Source organism: Lynx rufus, unplaced genomic scaffold (genome assembly GCF_022079265.1).
Source record: "Lynx rufus isolate CCGP_SWC_20201006 ecotype Redwood Valley unplaced genomic scaffold, mLynRuf1.p SCAF_5, whole genome shotgun sequence".
Taxonomy (NCBI): Eukaryota; Metazoa; Chordata; class Mammalia; order Carnivora; family Felidae; genus Lynx; species Lynx rufus.
Window position 1 is genome coordinate 146,069,993 of NW_025814867.1, and position 22,156 is coordinate 146,092,148.

The 22,156-nt window shown below is 51.3% G+C and overlaps 1 protein-coding gene across 1 annotated transcript in view; it reads left to right on the forward strand.

Annotated features, from left to right (window-relative positions):
• HUNK (hormonally up-regulated Neu-associated kinase) overlaps window positions 1-21,391 on the forward strand; it is a 111,579-nt gene extending 90,188 nt beyond the window's left edge. Inside the window, exons 7-11 of the mRNA XM_047100190.1 lie at window positions 31-193; window positions 4,449-4,532; window positions 9,678-9,725; window positions 14,424-14,604; window positions 17,406-21,391. Coding sequence (XP_046956146.1) covers window positions 31-193; window positions 4,449-4,532; window positions 9,678-9,725; window positions 14,424-14,604; window positions 17,406-18,064 — 1,135 coding nt within the window. The 3' untranslated portion in view covers window positions 18,065-21,391. The remainder of the gene's footprint in view (window positions 1-30; window positions 194-4,448; window positions 4,533-9,677; window positions 9,726-14,423; window positions 14,605-17,405) is intronic.
• The last annotated feature ends 765 nt before the right edge of the window (window positions 21,392-22,156 follow it).

Genomic DNA, 22,156 nt, shown 5'->3' on the forward strand with positions numbered 1-22,156 from the left:
GAAGTGACTGGTTCTCTCTCTACTGTGCAGGATTTCCCTGGAGGACCTGAGCCCGAGTGTGGTGCTTCACATGACGGAGAAGCTGGGTTACAAGAACAGCGACGTGATCAACACTGTGCTCTCCAACCGCGCCTGCCACATCCTCGCCATCTACTTCCTCTTAAACAAGAAACTCGAGCGCTATTTGTCAGGGGTGAGTGGGGCCCTGATGGCTGTTTTCTCTGCTGTCTGTGGAAAAAGGAGCTCTTCTTATACCTCGAGTGTTTCTCAGTTGCTGACACTTGATCTAAGCTGTTAATTTGAACTAATGGAAGGCTGAGTTTCTGAATGTGGGATAAAATAGTAGCTAAACTTGCTTCTCAGGTAGCTCGCGCTTTTTATCTGAGGTATTTTTCAAATATCCTCCCTCAGAGTTAAGCCCTGGGCAGCACTGTGAGAGAGTCAAGCCTCTTTTCCCTTCAGTTTCTCCGTTGCCTTCTCTGCCTACCTCTTAGCTCCTTGGGTTCCCATGTTAAAGGCATTGGGGATTTCTGTGGTCGTAAAAGTTGGGGAGCAGAGCCTCTCAGACATTGATCTAGAAAGCATGATTTAATGAGGAAGGCATTACTTATTAGTACTTCTCCAGAAGGTGAAAATGAAATTGAGCTTTACTGGCTTGACCCCGGTGCCTTCAGTCTGGGTGACAGAGCACAGGTGTCCTGTGTCCCACGGGAGGAAGCGTGGGAGTCTTGCAGCCTAGGATGGGGTGGACGGTGGTACCCTCGTGCGTCGGTCGCCTTTGGTCTTCCGCCACAAGCAGTTCATGTGCGCCTGGGGAAGGAATTGACATGCTTCAGTGTCTACTTCTGACTAAATCCTCTCCCCACTTAAAAAGAATTCTGCAAACCACTCCTGTTTCTCCTACTCCGAATAGAGGAGACTGACCAGTTCTGACGGGAGGTCAGCCTGCTAGAGAGATTGAGAATTGTCAGGAAGCCTGTCGGAAATTTGATTTCAGATCCACGGTCACGAAGGGTGACCATCACCCTGTGTATGTGGTGCCCTGAGATCTGATGGTATGGGGCTGTCAGTGTTAGGAACACATGTAGAAAACAGAACATGAAGAACTTCTAGTGCATTTTCAGTGCTATTTAAAGTCATGTGAGAGTCAACCCAGTATCTCGCAAAAGGCTTAGAAACCTTTTGTGAGGTTTCTAGATTAGAGCTAAAATGAAAATCCACCTACAGTTGGGGAAATGATATTCTCCCTGTCTGGCAGAAATGACCACACAATAAGGCCCAGAAGGCGAGATGGTCAGAGTGTGTCTCTTTAGCAAATGGATTTGGGAGATGTCTACAAAACATTGCTGAATAGACGCAGAGGCTCTTCGGGAGGTTTGTTGAACAGTTGGATGAGAGTGCAGGTGTTTCTAAGCTGAGTCAGCTTAGGGAATTTGCTAGATTTTGCTCCAGTGGGAAATTATCCACAGAAGTACTTTTTGGGTGAACCACCAGAGGAAAAATTGTACTTGAGAAGAAACATTCTCAACAAATAAGAGGCTTTTGAAAATAACAATGGTGTTTTATTGGGGGGTGGGATGGCAAATACATGTCCCATGTAAGCCCTGCTGGGATGACACTTCTGATGGGGACAAATCTGCAGCTTTGAGACTGGATGTGAGGGATGGTGTCACGGTCACAGGAGAGGTCTCCCTGTGGGAGACCCTCCCACAGGTCTCCCTCGCGGGAGAGGAATTTGAGGCCAGAAAGACAGGACCTTTGACACAGTATATTTTTTATATCATTTTATTATAAGGAATGATTAGGAGCATCTCTTGTACTGTGCCCAGGTTCTCTGTCCCCCCATGATGATGAACTTAAAGATAATTGGACTTGAAGCTACTTCTCATTTCCCTTTTATAAGAAGACCACATGCCCCCTGTTACTTTCCTATCTTTTTATAATTTTTTTTTAAATGTTTATTTATTTTTGAGACAGAGACAGAGAGTGAACAGGGGAGGGGCAGAGAGAGAGGGAGACACAGAATCTGAAACAGGCTCCAGGCTCTGAGCTGTCAGCACAGAGCCCGACGCGGCGCTCGAACCCATGAACCGTGAGATCATGACCTGAGCCAAAGTCGGACGCCCAACCGACTGAGCCACCCAGGCGCCCCAATTTCTTATCTTTTTAAATCCCTATTTGGTTATATGTTTTATGATGTACATGATATGTTAGTACAGAGGTGCAGGCTTATAATTTATAAATAAATATGCATATATTATAGGTCCCTTCCTATACCTTTTCCACTCATACGGGTTCAAGGTCACACCATTTGGGGACGACTGTGGTAGAAAACAGTAGTTAAGAATTTATTTTTTTATTTTTATTTTTTAAATTTTTATTTATTTATTTTTTTTTTTATTTTTATTTTATTTTTTTTTTTAATTTTTTTTTTTTCAACGTTTTTATTTATTTTTGGGACAGAGAGAGACAGAGCATGAACGGGGAAGGGGCAGAGAGAGAGGGAGACACAGAATCGGAAACAGGCTCCAGGCTCCGAGCCAGCAGCCCAGAGCCTGACGCGGGGCTCGAACTCACGGACCGCGAGATCGTGACCTGGCTGAAGTCGGACGCTTAACCGACTGCGCCACCCAGGCGCCCCTAAATTTTTTTTTAATGTTTATTTTTGAAGGACAGAGAGACAGAGTGTGAGCAGGGGAGGGACAGAGAGAGAGGGAGACACAGGATCTGAAGCAGGCTCCAGGCTCTGAGCGGTCAGCCCAGAGCCCAATGCAGGGCTCGAACCCACGGACTGTGAGATCGTGACCTGAACTGAAGTCGGATGCATAACCGACTGAGCCATCCAGGTGCCCCAAGAATTTAAATAGCTGTCAACTAAAAGGAAGGAAAGAGGATCAACGCACTGATTTTTTTCTCAAATGATGACTGTTACTCAAAAATTAGTTTTTAAAAAGTGCCTCCGCTGAAACTGACTATAAAATTCACAATTTCATGTTTAAAGGAAAAATTACTACTTTCCTAAGCAAACATTCTTTTGGCAGAACTTCTTTGGATGCCGATCAATAATGTGCGGGGACTTTAGGGTTTTTTTGTTTTGTTTTTTAAAGATTTTGTTTTTAAGTAATCACTGTACCCAACGCGGGGCTCGAACTCACAACTGCGAGATCAGGAGCCACACATTCCACCAACTGAACCAGCCAGGCGCCCCAAGGAACTTTAGTTTTTCAAATACTTTCCTTCCTCTGTTCTGCCTCCACAGCTACAGATACGAACTTTGGTTACTCACGCTCTTCCTGAGCAATCCCTGAAGCTCTCAGGCTGTGTCTTAATTTGTCTTTGTTTCTTCCCATCTGCTGGTTTCGGCACCTCCTCTCTGCCCGGCCTGAGCATCGGCATAAAGGTTGCGTGCAAGTCTTGCAAAGCTGAGCATGGCTTTGTCTGCTGAGAACGTTCCCTGGAAACTCAGCTAATGTAGTTCCAGCTGGAGAAGGTTATTTTATTGTGTCTGTTTCACACTTAACCCTTAAAGCCTAGGACGTACCTAGTCTTGAGAACTAGGGTCTGGGCGAGTGGCTGCTTTTAACTAGGGTGAATTAATCCCCACAGACAGCTACAGCCGGTCCGCTCAGTAATTTCCACACACGGCTAATTTAACTGCCCTGTGTGCACTGTCCCAGCTATTAATCTCATCAACCAATTACTGACAACCCACGTATAATTTTAAGACCGAAACTCGTGAACTGACAAGTAAAATACCTATCTTATCTGTCATTTCTCCCTTTCTCTCTTCTTTCTTGTTTTCTGTTTCTAAAACCAAGAAGCGTGGATTCTGTGTTGGAGAGCCTGGAAGGCCGTTCCGTGACTCTTTCTTGGTTGGTAGATGCATCAGTCATTTAATTCACCTTTCTCCACACAGGCTGGCACCTCAGTCGTGCACCTAGATCATCCTAGATATGGTTTTCTGTCATCTGTAAGCTGTGTTATGAATTGCTGTGGCTCACTGGGCAGGGGAGGGCAGGGATGCGGGCTGTTTTTCACTAAGGAAATAAGCAAGATCTGTATCTTGTTTGGTAGGTCAATAAAATGAGTTATTCTTTCGAGCTTACGTATCTGGTTTCTGCTTTCACATCTCAGAGTAGTCTTCATCGTACAGATGAAAGAACTGAGGCCAGCAAGGAGCAGTGACGTGCCCAGGGTCACCTGGCCCTGTCCTGGCAGAGCCATAACAGAAGTAGGTTGCCCGACTCTGGGTCCGGGGCTGTCCCCTCGCTGCATCATGCCTGCAGGCCACCCTCCAACGAGGCTTTGCATTGCGATTACCTGGCTTGCCAACCACTTTCGGCACTTTCTCAGCCAAGTGCTGGTTTCAAAATTAATGACTGCTTAATGGACACTTCTATTTCCTGTGAGTTAAGCCATGCTTTTTCCCCTCCTTTCTCCTCGGATAGAAATCTGACATCCAGGACAGCGTTTGCTACAAGACCCAGCTCTACCAGATAGAGAAGTGCAGGCCCAGCAAGGAGCCCTATGAGGTGAGTGACCCCCCCAAAATAAAATCCAGGATCGCTTAGGAAGAGTGGGTTTCCATTTTGAGAGCAAAGTGGAAAGGAAACCGGTTACTGTGGGACAGAAAAGCAGCAAGAGACAAATAGTCACTTAACTGGGTCCCCGAAACAATGGCGTACGGCCGAGCCACTGTCTCTCAGTTGTTAGACTGTGGATCTTAGCTGTGGCTACACCGTCGAGTCGCCGGGGGAGGGGCGCCTGGGTGGCTCAGCCTGTTAAGCGTCTGACTTGGCTTGGGTCGTGATCTCATGGTTCGTGGGTTCAAGCCCCGAGTCAGGCTCTGGGCGGACAGCTCGGAGCCCGGAGCCTGCTTCGGATTCTGTGTCTCCCTCTCTCTCTGCCCCTCCCCCCTCACTCTCTGTCTCTGTCTCTCTCAAAAATAAACAAACATTAAAAAATATATATACATACATAAAAATGTAAACATCTGGATGCCCAGATTGCACCTCACATAATTCTCCTGAAACTCATGGGGCAGGAATGGGAAAGTGGGCGCGCGTTAGTAGTTTTTAAAGCTCCCTGGCAGATTCCGTGGAGTGGCCAAGGTTGGAAACCACTGCCAGTCCTTTGAAAGGTAAAAATGAGATGCTCAAAACTGTACATGAGTGTAACGCTTGGCATCAGAAGGAGGCAGTAAAATGAGGGACAGGAAAAAGTTTTGGATGAAAACAAGTATTTCTAGGCATCCTAGGACAACTTGATGCTAGATACATACTTCAAATACCAAGATCCTTTGATTTCAGAGTACAGAGTAGTATCATGGGGCGCCTGGGTGGCTCAGTCGGTCAAGCGTCTGACTTCGGCTCAGGTCATGATCTCGCAGTCTGTGAGTTCGAGCCCCGTGTTGGGCTCTGTGCTGACAGCTCAGAACGTGGAGCCTGCTTCAGATTCTGTGTCTCCCTCTGTCTCCCCCCCTCCCTCGCTCATGCTCTGTCTGTCTGTCTCTCTCTCTCTGTCTCTCTGTGTCAAAAATAAATAAACATTAAAAAAATTTTTTTTAAAAAATAAGCAGTATCATTTGGCAAGTTGTACCAAATTTGGAACCGAAATATGTGCTTGGGAAGAGACTGTGCCTGGGAATCTCGAGCCAGGGCCAGGGGCACAGGATGAGGGTGTCCCCCCACCCCCAATGCCCAGGACTCTTCATGCAATGCTTTGTCAAATGCGACCCCTCGGCCTTCTCCGTGATCTTCCTGGGAACCCACTTGATTTCCCCTTCGCAACCTCTGCCGTGTGCCCCAACAGTTTTTGCATTTGAGCAGAAATCAGAAGGGAGCTTTCCTCCATGCCCTACATGAGGCTGATGGGCCTGCCCACTTCTCTCTTCCCTTTTCTGTGGTCAAAGTGGTCAGTGGTGGTGGCCGAGCAGTTAGTTGTCCTGGGCCCTTACAGAGACCAGCTGGGCAGAAGTGGGAAAGGCAGAGAGAGACGGCCTGGGTTCCGGAAGAGGAGGAGGAGGGGAAGTGAAGACCGTGAGCGAAGACCTCTCTGTGGGTGACGTTGGCCCCCCCGCCTGAAAGATGCTGGGGTTGGGGAGGAGTGAGGGTGGGGGAAGTTGGGCGGAAATCCAGGGATGGCTGGGGTGGGGCTTAGCCTTGACCCCGGCCTGGAGGCCTCCTGCCTCTGAGACGGGCTCCGGCACCTGCATGATGAGGAGGCAGAGGAGTCTTTGGAGGGTGGGTCATGCTTGGCTTTCAGGCCGAGGGCAGGAGGTGGTGTCGGGGCCACACTGCCCTGAGCTCCAGACCCTTCAGGCCAATTGCTTCCTCAGCTTCCTCTTGCATGAGGGAAGGTGTCTCCAGTCCATCGTGCCTGGAGCCCCCAGTGTCTGTCTCCAAATGGCAGCCCCACCCTCGGTACGGGGGCAGGAACTCAGGAGGTACTTGTTCTCACCCCCAGAGCCAGGCCGTCCCCAAGTTCTGCCCGTGTGGCTCCTCAACTTCTCAGATCCCCTCCGCCGCCTTGGTCTCTCTCCTCCCTCCCCATCCCAGCCACTGTCACCTCTGCCTCTTGTGGGGATGTCTGCCACAGCCCTGACTGGTCTACCCCCTTCTCCGTGAACGCCTGGCTCTCACTTCTCCGCTTTCTCCGCACGCCAGCCAGAGCTGAGCCGTCCGCGCTCAGACGGAATCGCGTCCCTTCCCTGCTCCAGTTAGCACATGTTTACTGAGCACCTCGTGCACGCCAGGCATGCCTCCTTAAGCTGGAAGGCACGGTCGGTGACATGGCCACCACGTCACAGATTAGACCGTGGTCTGCTGGCCTCTCGAGCCTCGGCCCCCCGGGGCCCACACGCGCAGCCCTGCTTCTTGCTCTGTGCTCGCTCCTGCAGGCCTTAAGACTTCTGTGCTCTCTTGGCTCCCAGCACCATGCACACCCTGCCCCTTCTTCCAGAATGTTCCCCTCAGCTCTCTTTGCTGATTACTATTTTATGTCTTCAGATTCCAAGGCAGGGTCATTTCATCCCGGACCCCTGCCATTCTCTGACCTTTGCCATCGGATCACATCTCTCCAGCACAGACTCACCCCCGCCCGCATCCTGCATCCCGGGGTTTGTCCCATGCGCATGTTTTGTTTGCCCAGGGAGTGTTGGATTCACGTCTTTCTCCCACTCTGGACTGTGAGTTCCATGAGAGCGGGGACTGTGTCCCTTTTGCTCCTTACAGTATCCCTAGAGTCTACACAATGCCTGGCATTTGCTAAACGAACAAAGGAAGGAATCAAGTGGGCCTTGACCGGGGTCTCCGGTAAAATTGGATTCCCAAGGGGAGAAGGTGGAATGATCCAGGAAGGACAGCTAGCTTGACTAAAGCAGGGGAACGCCTGGAGCATAGCGTGCAAGTCGTGTTATCCTTACAGATGACCATGCCCCGAAGCAGGGAGGGCCGTCTCACGGTCACGGGCTCTGAGGGCTTATCACCTCGGCTGGCGTGCAGAGAGTGCAGAATTCACAGCTAGGCTCCCTTGCCTCTGGATCTGCATTTGACTCTTTAGGGCCTCAAGGAGCAATGTGAACAGATGCGCCCAGCGTCCCATCTGTGTGCCCTACGTGGCCTCCACTGCACTTTGCTGACGCCCATGTCCTCGGTTGCCCTCGAACCTGACCCCTGCGCTTGTTTGTTTCGAAAGCGTCTATGATGGGAAAGGGGCCTTTTCTTTCACCCAGATTATTTTCCTTGGATGATTATCTCATTTGGCCTGAAAACACATGGAGAGCATTTTAAACATTTGTTGAAATATTTAACGGTTAGGGTTTAAATAGGAACACTAATGGGGAAAGAGCATTTCACTTCTCTGTGATCCATTTGTTTTCTCCAAACGGCAGTGATACTTGTGCTAATTAAATTACGGGCTATTACTGGATCATCCAGCCCGCCTCTGCTGGAACCTAGAGAGTGGAATGGGGCCAGCTCGGAAAAGCGTTAAGAAGATCTGGAAGGGCCCAGGTTTTCTAGGTAAAGCCCACTCAGAGCCTCCGTGGGCTTCTTTCCAGTTGCCGTCGGCTGGTCCTGGAGAAGCCGCCGAGAGGCGGATGGGTTTCAGGTCGTGCGCAGGCTGGCTGGGGAGTGAGCGAGGCCTCTGCGTTGTTCTGAGTCCCAGTTCTTTCTCTCCTCCGAGACAAAGCAGCTGAATTAAGTTGCAAAAACGTCCCCCTTGGGATTACAGTGCTGTTATTGTACGACTTTACCACGTTCTCCACCTCCTCTGCCTTTAAAGGGTAGTAGATATGTCTGTGAAAGTGGGACACGTGTCTCATCCAAGAACACCTCGAGCATGGGCCCCGGAGACTCCTCTTCCTAAAAAAAAAAAAAAAAAAAAAAGGCCCTCAAGGACCGTGGAGATCGAGGCAGGGGGGCCAGTCATCATTTTTAAGCTGGCTTATTAAAGCCACATAGAGCCAGAGGCCATTTGTGTTACAATCTTTCCCCAAAAATGTTAATTTGTAGAGCAGTGGAAAATAGAGCGGGGAGGGCTTCTGGGTAGCACAGGGTAACGTGGCAGGCTTGGAAGAGAGCTGTGTGGAGGGTGGCAGAGGGACGGCATCAGCGTGACCAGCCGCTGGAGCAAAGTGCCACACACCGGGGGTGGGGTGGGGTGGGATGGGGGGCTTCAACAGCAGCAGTTTCACTGACTCTCAGTTCTGGAGGCCGGAAGTCTGAGATCAAGGTTGGTTCCCTGCACGGGCTGTGGAGGAGAACCTGTCCCCTGCCTCCTGGCTGCTGCTGGTTGCTGACATCTTTGGGCTTCGTTCCTTGGCTTATAGAAAGAAGCACCACCCGATCTCTGCCTGTACCTTCCCTTGGCCTTCTCTGTGTGTGCGCCTCTGTGTCCAGTTTCTCCCTTTTATGAGAATACCAGACCCATTGCAGGAGGGCTGGGTTACCTCTGTAAAGGCAACACCAACAGGCCCCCTCCCCAAAGGCAAAAGAGAGTGAGCTTTCCATGTGCTCCTCCCCCCTTCCAAAGCATCAAAGGGGACACGATAGGCCTGTCCTGACCCTGTCTTCAAAGAAGGTCACGTGCTGAGCTCCTGGGGGTTAGGACTCTTGGGTACCAGTTTGGGGGGGAATACGATTCCACCCATAAGAGGGGGCAGTAAGCTAGAAGGTAAAATATTAAAATGTTCACTTTGTATCTTATTTCACATCTGTGCAGCTTGTAAAAATAGTTTGAAATCAGATTAGACAATCAGTGCTGTTGGAAATGAGAAGGGTAGTTCCCTTTGGGGACTGGGAGAGGGCAGGGGGGGAGGGGGTTCCGGGGGGGGCCAGTTGGGCTCCATATCTTAATCCGGGTGGAGCTCTCATGCACGTTTTTTGCTCTTGGAGAGAATGCGTTGACTGAGCAGCTCAGTCGCCTTGAGAGCACTCCTCCGTTATATGTCTTTGACTTGAATAAAATAGATTTTCTCACCTAGAAAATCTATTCGGTGCCTGAATTAGGACATCTGCTGCCCGCTTGCATGATGGTTTAGAAGTCTCGTTTCTGGTCTCTAAACATTGAAAGGAATAATTCTCAAACCCAGAGTTGCAAGTGGTAGGGGAGAGAGAGTTTAGGGAATAAACAGCAGGTACAGCTACTCAAATTGTTGAAAATGTTGCTTTTCACAGGCCTCCCTGGACACCTGGACAAGAGACCTTGAATTCCATGCTGTGCAGGTAAGAACATGGGAGTTATGATGGGTTAGTCTGAGTTCTCTAGAGAGAACCAACAGTGTGTGTGTGTGTGTGTGTGTGTGTGTGTGTGTGTGTCTGTCTCATGCTTGGATACCCAGGGAATAGTGGATGTTTCAGCTTAAAATCCAAGGCCTTCTGGAAGCAGAATTCCTTCTCTCTCAGGACACTTCAGACTTTTTCTCTTACAGCCTTCACCTGATTGCACGAGGCCCACCCACCTTGTGGAGGGTCATCTGCTTTACTCAAAGCCTACTAATTTAATCCCATGTGGAAAATACCTTCACAGCAACATCTAGATTGCTGTTTGACCGAAAACTGGGTACTGTGGCCTGGTCAAGTTGACACTTGAAATGAACCATCACATGTGACCCTGAGGGCTGGTGGATCTCTGCTTAGGGCTGTGGATTCTGCATACCTCCTTCCTTGTCCTGAATTAAAACGCAGAGTCCGATGGTGAGTGGGTTTATCAGAATCCCTTCAGATCAGACTGGTGCTTTCTTTGTTGACCATTTTTAATTGTCTTGCTGTCACTGCACACTGGGCTGTGCATTCATGTTTTTACCTATATGAGAAGTGGGGTTTGCAACAGTCCAGAGCTTCCCAGCTCAGTGGCCTAATTTATGAACGAAGTCCTCTTTTTCTCAGCTGCGTTGTGTTTTTCCCGTGGCAAAATCAGGTCTCTGTGGCTTTTCCAAAGCAACAGGCAGGCAATGCCTGGGCACCTGGGCCGCCCCAGGTATTCACGATCCACACCTGATTCTGATGTTCCAAACAGTCACATGAAGTTAGCTTGTCAGCAAGGGGACAGCAGCCTCTAGAGGAGCCCGTGCTGAGCTAGACTATCATCCAAAGAAAACAGCTTCAGCTCACCTGCAGACCCCAGGCTCTTGGCTGCGGCATCACGCCATCCGTGGTCAGTTTCCACCGCGTGAGGGTGCAAGGCAGCTCTTATGCAGCCCGGGGTGGGGAGGAGGTGTGGCCGCCCCTGTCCCTGTTAAATGGCTGCGTTGGCCTTTCAGACTGTGACGCAGATGAGATGTGAGGTTCATGTTTATGCCTGAAGAGCTGACTTTCGGTTGCAGGTGGGGAAACACTTCTCTCACGGGGCCGTGTGCTGCTGATGTGTACCCTGCTGTATCTATAGGAGCAGAGCTGGGGAGGAAGGGGGAGGGCTCTCGCTCTTTGGAACGCAGGAGGCTGGAGTCACAGGGACGAGCCCAAAGGGACCGGCTCTGGAGCTCAGATGTCAGAGGCCAAGAACCTACTTTTCTCCAGAAAGCCCCATGCACCACCACTCCCTGGCTTCTTCCTCTCTTCTATCAAACAGTTGTGACACTGTAAGAGTCTTGAGTAGACAAACCTTTGTGAGGCCACATTTTTTTTGTTTTTTTAATGTTTATTTATTTTTGAGAGAGCGAGAGACAGAGACAGCACAAGTAGGGGAGGGGCAGAGAGAGAGGGAGACCCAGAATCTGAAGCAGGCTCCAGGCTCTGAGCTGTCAGCACAGAACCCGATGCCAGGCTCGAACTCACAAACCGCAAGATCATGGCCTGAGCCGAAGTCGGATGCTTAACCTGAGCCACCTGGGTACCCTGAGGCCACATTTTCAAAGTGTCCGGTTTAGTAAATGTCTGTGCACATGTGCAGTGGGTAGAAAGTGGTTTAAAGAAAACCGGAAGCTGTTTTGTGTGGGGCTGGTTTCTGGGGCCTCATGTGGCCCCCTCTCCGATCTGCGTTGGAGAGTTTGGGAGGCGGGGTGGGTGTGGGGAGCACATGAGACTCAGAAGAAAGCCAAAGAGACCGTGCAGGCAGCCGGATTGCTGGGAGGGGAGCACGGGAGTGGGTGTAGGCACATCGAAGGGGGAATATAATGAGTCCCTCTGAAGATCTGTTTCTGTTACATAAGGTGCTTTAGCATCCTGTTCCCTGGAAGATCTCTTGTGGAGAAAATAGGATATGCAAATGAAAAGGTATAATGGGATGATGGGTTGCATTTGGTCACCTGTGCCTGGAGGGCGCTGAGACTGGCTGGTTGTACAAACACATGTCTTGTGTGGGCTGGTGACCCATCCACACGGACTGATCCAGCCGTGTGTCCCCGGCAGGGATCTCTTGGGTGGTGGATTCTTGGCGTGCCCGTAAGAAACCGGTAACCATGAAATCACCCATTCTTTGGGCTGGACAAGGGTGTTCTGGGAGCTTTTGGAGAAAACACCCGGGTGCAGGATCCTGGGATGAAGTTCAACAGGGTGGCTCCAGCAGGGTTCCTGAGGTCATTTCCCCATCCCTCTGCCCCCATAGCAGGCTTTCTGTTTGGTGCTATCCCTTTGTCAGTTCCCAGAGAGGTTTTTTAGAGCCAACCTTGGGGTCTTTCTACAGGGAATTCATGTCCTGTACACCTCTCAGTGCTGATGAACTCTAGCTGGGTGGTGATGCTGGCCCCCCCGAAACTTTGCATCTTGATCCTTTGGCTTTGGAGAACCCAAAGAGAGTTGGGGAGGGGTCAAGATGAAGCCATGAAGCCAAAGGCAGAGCAACTTCCTCTAAAGTGTAGGGATCACGGAGCAGCCCAAAGGAAGCTGTACTCATCATTCTTTTTCTTTTTTAAATGTTTATTTGAGAGAGGAAGAGAGTGAGAGACGGAATGTGAGTGGGGAAGGGGCAGAGGGCAGGGGGGACACAGAATCGGAAGCAGGCTCCAGGCTCTGAGCTGTCAACACAGGGACCAACACGGGGCTTGAACTCACGAACCACGAGATCACGGCCTGAGCCGAAGTCAGACGCTCAACTGACTGAGCCACCCAGGTGCCCCTGTACTCACTATTCTAGAAAACAATCCTGAAAAGGGCGGGGGGTGGGGGGAATCTGCAATTTTGTCTTTTCTTCCAAACAGTTTTACGTGGTTTCGTAGAAGTGCATTCAGTTTCTTTTTTACCATTTAAAGTGTAAACAGGTGGAACTGGTGATTTTTCTCATTAGAACAGAGACAGGAAGAATAGCACAAGAGGAAGAGATTTTGCCAGACTTTTCAGGACAAGCCTGTCACATCCCTTCGATGCTTGGGGCACAAGGGGAGTGTGACAGCTCGTTCCCCTTTGCCTTAGAGAAGGGGGCTGTTGGGGGGTCACAGAAACCAGGAGAGGGATGCGGCCTTGACCCAGATGGTCTGGAGCAGGTGGCCCCCTTTCCTGTTCGTAGCATTCTGCCTAATGACCTGGGGCTCAAGCCTCCTCCCAAGAATCCCGGATGCCCACCTGGAACCCTGGGACTACAGCCTGGTCCCTGTCCCTCACCGGCCCGTGTGTCTGCCTTTCTCTCTGCCCCAGACCCATCCTGCCCCAGGCTTCCAGAGGGCGTGAGTTTTCACTCGGCTCCCAGATGAATTATTCAACCCGCTTCTGGCTGTTCGCTGGTCCGTGATGGGGTGACAGCTGTGCTTTGTCCCAGGTCATGCTCTCAGTGCAGCACCTGGCACTCGACGTCCCGTAAGAGGCTCTTCGGATGCTGGCGAGGGAGTTTGCGAAGCTTCACCCCTCCTCTCTTCCCTCCTCAGCCCTCCACTGGGGATGGCCACGGCAGCCCAGGCTTGGGGCCCTAAGGCACTGGGGCCCTCACGGTGACCCTCAGGGTTGGCGTGGCACCCCCACTTCCCATTCCTCCCCTGCCGTTTTCTCCCACCCGCCGATTGGGCATCAGGAACCCCCATCTGGACAGGCTTTGAAAATCCCCATTGGAAGGGGCTGTGCGAGCCCAAGGAGAAGCTTCCTGGAGAAGCTTTTCAACAACATCAATGAGGAGCTGATGAGCTCTCTTGAATTGTAAATATTCTTCACGTTTAAGGCAAAAACCGTGAATCTGGTGGTGAGGTCAGGGATGCGGTTGAATCTGTTGAACAGTAAACATCAAAGTCTTTATGGCTAGAGAAGAAACTTCTGAGTGGTACCGCCCTTCCCAGAAGCTGGAACGCAATTTTATTCAGTTTGGTTTCTACTGGCTTTTTTTTTTTTTTTTTTTTTTACATTTCAATAACTATTAAGTCTTCTCTATGTGCTTGGCTTTATGCCAGAGGCTGTGGGGTTGAAGATACATAAAATAGTAAAATTCACTCCAGTCAGAGGGACACAAGTGACACATAGTGATGCAAGCAAGGGCTTGCATGACCGAGGGCGGAAAAGGGTCAGAAACTCACCCAGGATGGCACAGGGCTCCTGGGGTTGCCGTCCACCTCCTTGGCCTGACTGAACACACAAGAGATAGAAATGGTTATGTTTCATTTGTGAAGTTACCTTTGCAAAACCACTGCTGTGAGCAGAATCCTAGAGCCCTATTCTGAGTAAGACCGCAGACTTCCAGAAATCCTCATGTGTTTTGCCTCAGTTCTTTCATCTTGTTCTAGAACAATTGACCTCCTAGGGACAAACTTGCCCTTGCTGGAACACCTTGAAATAGGGCCGTGCGGGGAGCTGGGGATGACAGAAGCCTGCTTGTGGCCCAGGGAGAGGGAGGTGGGTTCCCTGGGGCATCTGCTGGGCCTCTGCTCCTCCCTTGTTCAACGTGCAGCTGAGAATGGAGTTTTGAGAGGCTGGGGTTTCTCAAATCCACTTGGATAACTCTTCAAAGGGGAGTCACATTGTATATGTCTGTGTGTCTGAGTACATGTGTTTACTTCTGACTTGAAGGATGAAAAACCCAAAGAACAAGAAAAGAGAGGGGATTTTCTTCATCGGCCGTTTTCCAAGAAGCTGGACAGGAACCTCCCCTCCCACAAACAGCCCTCGGCCTCACTCATCACGCACATTCAGAACACCAAAGCCCTGCTGAAGGACCGGAAGGCCCCCAAGTCCGGCTTCCCCGACAAAGGTGGGTCAGCTCCGGGTACAGTCTAGACCACTCGTGTTGAGCTGCATGGCGATGCATACCCCTCCCGGGTGGCTGTGCGGACCCCCTGGGACATACACGATTCCTGTGCCCTGGGAAAGCAGTGAACACACCCAAGGCAACCCAAGAACACTGGAGGTCCAGACGGGGTGGTATTGGCCACCCGTGCAGGCAGGGTTTGAGAAAGCAGAGGTGGGGTGCATTGCATTGTGGGAGCAGAGATCAGGGTATAAGTTATTTCAGGAGTAGAGATTGGGGTGCACAGTGTTATGGAATGAGGGACAGGTGTTCATTGTTGCAGGGACAGAAATTGGGGATTGGCGGCATGGTGTGGCGAGAGCCTGCCCAGAATAGCAAACACCTACAGACACTGAGGCATGGTTGATGGAGTCTGGGCTCTGGGGTGGGGCTGGGGTGGGGGGGGGGCTCAGAGCCAGCTCTGTGGCTTATTGTGGGTTAAGCTCCTTACCCTTAGAGGACCAAAATTGGTTCCCTTACTGGCAAAAGGAAGCCCACCCGTTGGAGCTACTGGGTGGATTAAATGAGATACATAGGTTGGCTTGTCCGCCTCTTTCAGAGTGTGGGACATCAGGTAACTGATAAATGCGAGGCTCCCTCCTCCGGGACAGCACTGAGGGATGTGGAAAGGACGTGGGGGAAGCAGGAAAGTGTTGGGGAGGTTCCAACAGCTCCGAGCACTAGAGGTGTTACCCTAAGAGAGACCTGGTTCTCAGCCAGAGAGGAAAATTCCATTTGATTCCGTTTCCTTCCTGAGGTTTCAAAAAGGCAGGGGGTCTCACAGGATGACTCTGCTTGTCCCTCCTGAGTGATTCTCCTTTCTGGCTTTGTAACCAGCAGCAAATTCAGGCCCTTGACGGAGACATCCCACGGATGTCCCCAACAAAGTCTAGGTCAGTGCTGATGCGTTGGATAACTTTGCCACCCCAGAGCTGAATTCCATTCCTGGCAGTTTCCTGGGCCAAGTATCATTTGTTTCTTCGAGTTTTTCCTTCTGAGAGCATGTTAGCTTAGAAGCGTGGACGCCCTATGTAATTGCTAAGACCAAGCTCTCTCCATGGGGCAAGCACTGTGTCAAGCTCTCAGCTCACCCCAGTGAGGTTATTCTCACCTTCGTTACTAAAGCAGAGGAAATAGGCAGAGAGAACTGGCCAAAGTCAGAGAGCTCGTCAGTGGCAGAGTCCAGATTTCCAACCCGGCCGCCTGGCTCTAGAGCTTTCTCTCCTGACTGATGCAGGCCCCTGCGTCCTGATAGGGATGGAAGGCGAGGAGCTGGCCGGTGCACTCACAGGGTGGGGCTGGTGACCAGGTCCTTCCTGCCCAGGGTGATGGAGTGTGCCGGCCAGGGCCCTGGGGGGCGGCTGACTCTAGATGGAGATTAGTAGGGCGAATGTGGGAGGCTTCCTCTCAGGATCTACATCACCCGGAGAAGGGAAGGACGCAGGACTGGGCAGAGGGGGACCCTGGGCCACAAATTTGGAGGACACGGCCATCGCAGGAAGGGGAGGGGACGAGATGCTGCGGTGCCCGGCTGTCACACGGGATGCATCCGCCGTCATCCGCCGATGAAATTTGGCTTCTCTCTGCTGGTGACTCTCAGGCACCTGTGGTGGCCTGAGGAGGCGATTTATTTTGGGATCTGTGTATTTATTTACACGAGGCCACGAGGATGCCCTACGCCCTCGGCTGCTCCTGAATCACTCTGCTTCTTCCTGTAGCTGAGCCTCGACGGGGGCCTAGAACACGCGATGGTAGAACAGCCAAGCTAAGAGCTCGTTCTGCAGGAACTTGGCTCTACTTCCCTCAGCTTCAGATCTGTGGGGTTTCCCCTCTCTTTTCTGGCACAGTCCGCAACCCTGGATTCTGGTCTGTGCCAATTTGAGATGGAAGCCAGGGGGATTGGCTCATCGCCCTCAAGATATAGATGAGGACTGTTTCACCCCTTCAGAACCGGATGAGGCCCCGGTAAGATCAGGAGTCAGGAGGGAACCTTATAAAGGAAGTGGATTCGGACACTCGGTACATATGGATGAGCCAGGAGGACATTCAGCTGAGGGACACGAGCCAGTCACAGAGGACAGATGCCGTAGACTCCGCTTATATGGAGCACCCAGCGACGTCAGATGCATCGACAGAAAGTCCAATGGAGGTTGCCAGGGGCTGGGAATGGGTGTTACTGCCAAGTGGGTATGGAGTTTTTAGATTCCCAACACGAAGAGTTTTGTTTCACGACAGTGTGAACGTGGTTAACACTACTGAACCATCCACTTAAAAATGGTTAAGATGAGAAATTTATGTTACGTATTTTTTTTTTTTTTAACCACAATTTAAAAAAAAAAAAAAAGAAGCACGAGGGAAACCCTCCTTCCAGTGTTGGCTATCTGAGGACCAAGTTCACGGGTCCTGGGCTGGGTGTGCTCCTAGCAGTTTGGTGGCGTTCTTCTGAGTTGGGTACCTTTTTGATTCAAAGACTCGTTGGCAGGGTCCCGCATGTTAGGCAGCCAGGAGGAGGGCGGATGTTAAGGTGGTGCTGTGGGCACGTCAGAACTCGGGAGGCCTCCTGTCTCCGGCCTTCTGTCCCCTCCATTCTAGAAAGAGCAGCTGGTCCCCTGTGGGGAGCGCTGGACACGGGGGGCCCTTTGCTTCTTGCTTCCTTCTGGCCTCCCCAGGAACGGTCTGTCTCGGTGAAGCAGGAGGCCCCGGCAGGCAGGAGAGGGCCCTCCTCACCGCCGTCCTCATGGTCTCCTCTGCTTTCTCGCGTGCAGATTCCTTCGGCCGCCGCAATATCTTCCGCAAGACCTCAGACTCCAATTGTGTGACTTCTTCTTCCATGGAGTTCATCCCCGTCCCACCCCCCAGGACCCCCAGGATCGTCAAGAGACCGGAGCCCCCTCCGCAGGGCCCTGGGGGCCCTGGCATCCCCCCCAAGGAAGACCCCCCGGTGCTGGATATGGTGCGCTCCTTCGAGTCCGTGGACCGCGAGGACCACTCTGAACCACTGTCCCCGTCTCATCACTATCGGATTCTAAGTTCACCTGGGGGCTTGGCCCGCGGGAATCCCGGTGAGCGGACGCTCTCCCCGGCCCTGCTGCCCGGAAGCCTGTCCCCTCTGCAGACTCCTTTGCATCCCACTCTGGTCTCCTTTGCTCACGAAGAGAAGAGCAGCCCCCCGAAGGAGGAGGGCGTGTGCTCCCCACCTCCGGCTCCCAGTAACGGTGCCACGCAGCCGCTGGGGAGCCCGAATTGTGTAAAGAGCCGCGGCAGGTTCCCCATGATGGGCATCGGACAGATGTTGAGGAAGCGACAGCAGAGCCTGCAGACCCCCGCAGACCGGCCCCTGGAGGCCACCATGCCCCCCCTGCAGCCCATGGCCCCTGTGAGCCTCTCCTTCGACATGCCTGATGGGGTCAAAGGCCAGTGCTAACCCGGGCCAGTGGCGGGATTCTGGGTGTTTCTAAGGACAGCGGTGGAACAGAGCTCCTCACATCTGTCAGGGTGTGAAGATTGAAAGGCCTCATGGGAGCCTCCTTCAGGGTCTCACCGCCCCCTGCCACGGAATGTCCCCACTGTGAACCGCTAAAACCCACAGACCCAAAGCCTGCACTCCCCAGGCTCGCATAGGGACCCTGGAGTCGCTGGGATTTACGAGGAGGGGTGGTTATAGGTGCGGTTTCAACCAGTTGTGTCCTCCTCCTGCCCACCCACCCACGACCCTCTGCCCACCTCCCACTGCTGGGCTGCTGGGTGAAAACCCCACACCGGCCGCTGGGCTCTCGGATCACAGACTGTTATGAGATCTTTCCTCACTTTGTGATCTTCTCAGCAGTCAGCCAGTCACCCGGGGACTGAAGGCGGCATCGCAGAGTGGCTCGTCCAGGCCACCGCTCCCCTTCCTCTCGCAGACCGTGGTCGCTGGTGAGCCCGCTGCCTGAGGAAGACAGGAAGCAGCACCACCCCCTCTGAGTGGAAGGGGGCATCGGGGCAAAGACCGATCCAAATGGTGGGGACCCTGGTGAAAGGAAGGGCCCAAAGGGACACGCCTTTGCCATCTTTTTTGGTTGACCTTGCTAATGGTTCAATGATCTTTTCCCAAGATGGTGTTTCTTTATGTGATGTCAAATTGAAGTAACATAATAAAAAAAACAACCCGGCTGGAGAGACCATGAGAAGCGATTCTACCAAATTCACGTTTTCACGCAAGGATAAGCGTGGAGGGCACAAAAGCTCTCCCACGTGATGTTTTCAGTGGCCGGTGGCCTCCCGTGGCCTGCAGGAGGGCTTCATCGCAGCTGGCCCCGTGTCCCTCCTGTTGTGTCAACATGACCTGATCCTTCTGGAAGGCATAGGACATGGCCACGGCTGGTTATTTAGGAAGAGAAAAGGTTGAGGTTGAATTTGGATGTGTTTGGAAGGCACCGTTACCTCTGTGCAGTGCGGCTTTCAAGCTGCCAAGATAACAAGGGTGGCTTAGAGCTGAGTTCATTTGCTGTGAGCTGTGAGAGGGCTTGCCTGGCGGGGATCATGTTCAAAAACTCAGCACCGTATCCTCTTGGAGGAAAGCAGCATTCCTCAAACACGCTTAGAGTCCGCGCTGTTTTCACGCCTTTCGTCAAGGATCGAACCAAAGATGTGTCTCCGGTTCTGTGTCCATGCCATCCCCGTGTGCGCCTTTTGTGGACCTCAGTGTTGTCTGACCGTGTCTAGCAGGAGCTTGCTGGGGTCCGTCTCCTCTCAGGGCCCCGGGCCCTGGCACTTGGTGGCGACCACCCGGTCATGAGCAAAATTGGAGAAAGGAGGAATTGGCACAGGCCGGATAGCGGTTAGCTCGGGAGACAGGTGACACAGTGGCTTGAGGTCTTCAGCTGTTGACTGGCGCAGGCGTGAGCAGACCCACAGCTGTGGTCACCCCGGGGCTTGCCCGCTGGTTCGGAAACAGGCCGCGGCCCTTGAGAACAACAACGCCTGCCTTTGTTTCCCCTGGCAGCCAGCCCGTGCCAGAGAGCCCCGGGGTGCTTCCTCAGCTTTTCTCCTTTAGCAGCGGTGACCTCCTCCTGTCCCACACGTTTCTGGCTGAGCAAGGAAAAGCGTGGATATTTGGCTGACCCTAGAAGCCACTGAGATGCCCGGGCTCGGCTGACTTCGCAAGACCTGGAGCTGCTGTGTCCCACCTCAATGGGATCATCCCGGCCCTGGGGCTTGCTAGGAGGGAGCCAGGCTCCTGGCTGTGGTGTCGTTCTTCTGTGTGGCTCCAGACTGGGTTCCAGAACTTTCCATTGGAAGTGGCGCTTGTTAAGCAGAGAGAAGAAAAGCATCTGAAAGCGGCCTCTCTCCACTTGACATGAAGTGTGTCTGGTTTCTGACCAGCGAAGGAACCCTTTTCGAACACGGTTGCTGGCTTCAAGTGTCGTGCTCTGCCGATTCACCGACTCGCCAACTCGCGGGCTGTGTCCCTGTGCCTTGTGAACTTCTCTCCCCTTATGTCTCTTCCTTGTATTGTACTTTCCTTGAGAACATGAGTGTTTTTTCCGTATCGCTTTCAAATAAGCTCATTGGGACATGCTTTCTGTTCCTCGATTCAGGAACAGCCGCAGACCGTCGTATGACTCACGGACCGTGTCACCATTGGTAGCTTGAACTGTGAACTCAGGTTTATTCCAGACCCAGTGAGAGGTGAGAGTGAGGAAGGGGGGAGGGGTCAACTGTATTTTTTTGTATGTGAGCACCTGACAAATCTATGAAACCGAATGAAAGAGGAAATGTTAAATTCTTTATTATTTTATTATATTTATATGGGAAACTGGACCTTTGGTAAGTACAAAGTGTGTTGTCTGTTTGACCCATGACTGTCTCTCATTAGTGTGTGCCCATGACCTCAGTCAGCCTGTAGTCACTGACGGAAATGACTGAACTGTCACCGTGTGAAGTCCAGGAGGAAAAGTCCACTTTAATTGTATGATTTGGTCGTAAGTAAGGACTGTATTTATGTCACCATTAAGTATATGTACTTTTATAATGACTGTGAAATACACTATTCCCTCACCATGACTGCTTCATTCACTTGCATTTGACACATCTCCAAACACTGAGTATGTTGCAATCGCTGAGCTGTCTTCTCCGTAAAGTCCTTGGCCTTGCAACTGACAGGATACGGTGGGAATCGTGCTGTGGGGTGTTTGAGGGCATCTTCTGCCCCCACATCACTGCTTCATTTCAGCTGCAGCACGTGTGATCTAAGAAGTCTCCTTCGACCAGCACACAGCCAATGGCGGAGCAAGAGAAATCAGCATTTTTTTTTTCTTTTTTAGCAGGTTCAGGGTCTCTCTTGGAGATTCTGAAAATGGCACATGAAAAGTGACATCTGTGAGCATTATCTCTAGCTTCTGTCCTTGCCTTAGGGATTGGTGAGGGACGGGAAAGAAGGGTGATGAGGTAGAGTAGGAGGGTTGGATTGTCCTAGCTCTGACTTTATTCATTACCGTTCGCAAAAGGTTTTCATACATAACCACCTTGCTGGAACCCTGGGGTCCCCCTGGGCGGTGTGGCTCAGAGGCTGGCATGGAGGAAGTGGAGTTTCTCTGAAGTTTGATGGGTTTGGGAAGCAACAATGAGTATCTAGTTGTGGTGATGCTATTTTCTTTTAGGGGGCAGAACATTTTAGAACAGAAAGAGACCTGAGATCAGGTGCTTCAACCCCAACTTTTTTTTTTAATTAAAAAAAATTTTTTTAATGTCTATTTATTTTTGAGAGAGAGAGCGAGAGCAGGGGAGAGGCCGAGAGAGAGGGAGACACAGAATCCAAAGCAGGTTCCAGGCTCTGAGCTGTCAGCACAGAGCCCAACATGAGGCTCGAACCCACGAACCACGAGATCATGACCTGAGCTGAATTCAGACGCTTAACTGATTGAGCCACCCAGGCGCCCCCCAGGTCTAGGCATTTTTAAGTCATTATCAGAATTGTACAGCTCCTTAAGATTCTGTGTATCCCGCTCTTTTCCACCATCCACCACTGACTCTCGAAGACAGAGAAAGACTTTTTCTTTCTCAGCAGATCTTCCAAGTAAGCAGCAACCCCTGGATACTTTGTTATCTGCTTTGCTGTTAAAAGGCTGTTGGGTTTTACTAGATTCAATCAACAAAACATTTTTTAAATAGCCATGTCATGAAATGAAACAAATTCAGAAAGAGTACAAGACTGATATTTTTAAGGGGGGTCCGGAAGCCTCTTAGTTATTGTATTTGTTTTCTTTGTAGGACCCTCTATGTGCTACAGGCGCAGTACGAATAATTCAGAGCAGTACTGGGAACTGGTTCAATGTAATGTCATCACTTTTCAATGAAAGGAGCGTATTTCCTGAGTAGTAAATGAGTGTATTATTTGTGGCAGCTTTTTCATCGAGGGAGCTTTTCAGACATCTGGTTCCAAAGACAAATGGGATACATATTTGAACTTCTTTTCTGTGGGTCTGTTTTCGCGACACACGGTTATCTCCGAGATCTGATGTTTGTGGCACCAAGG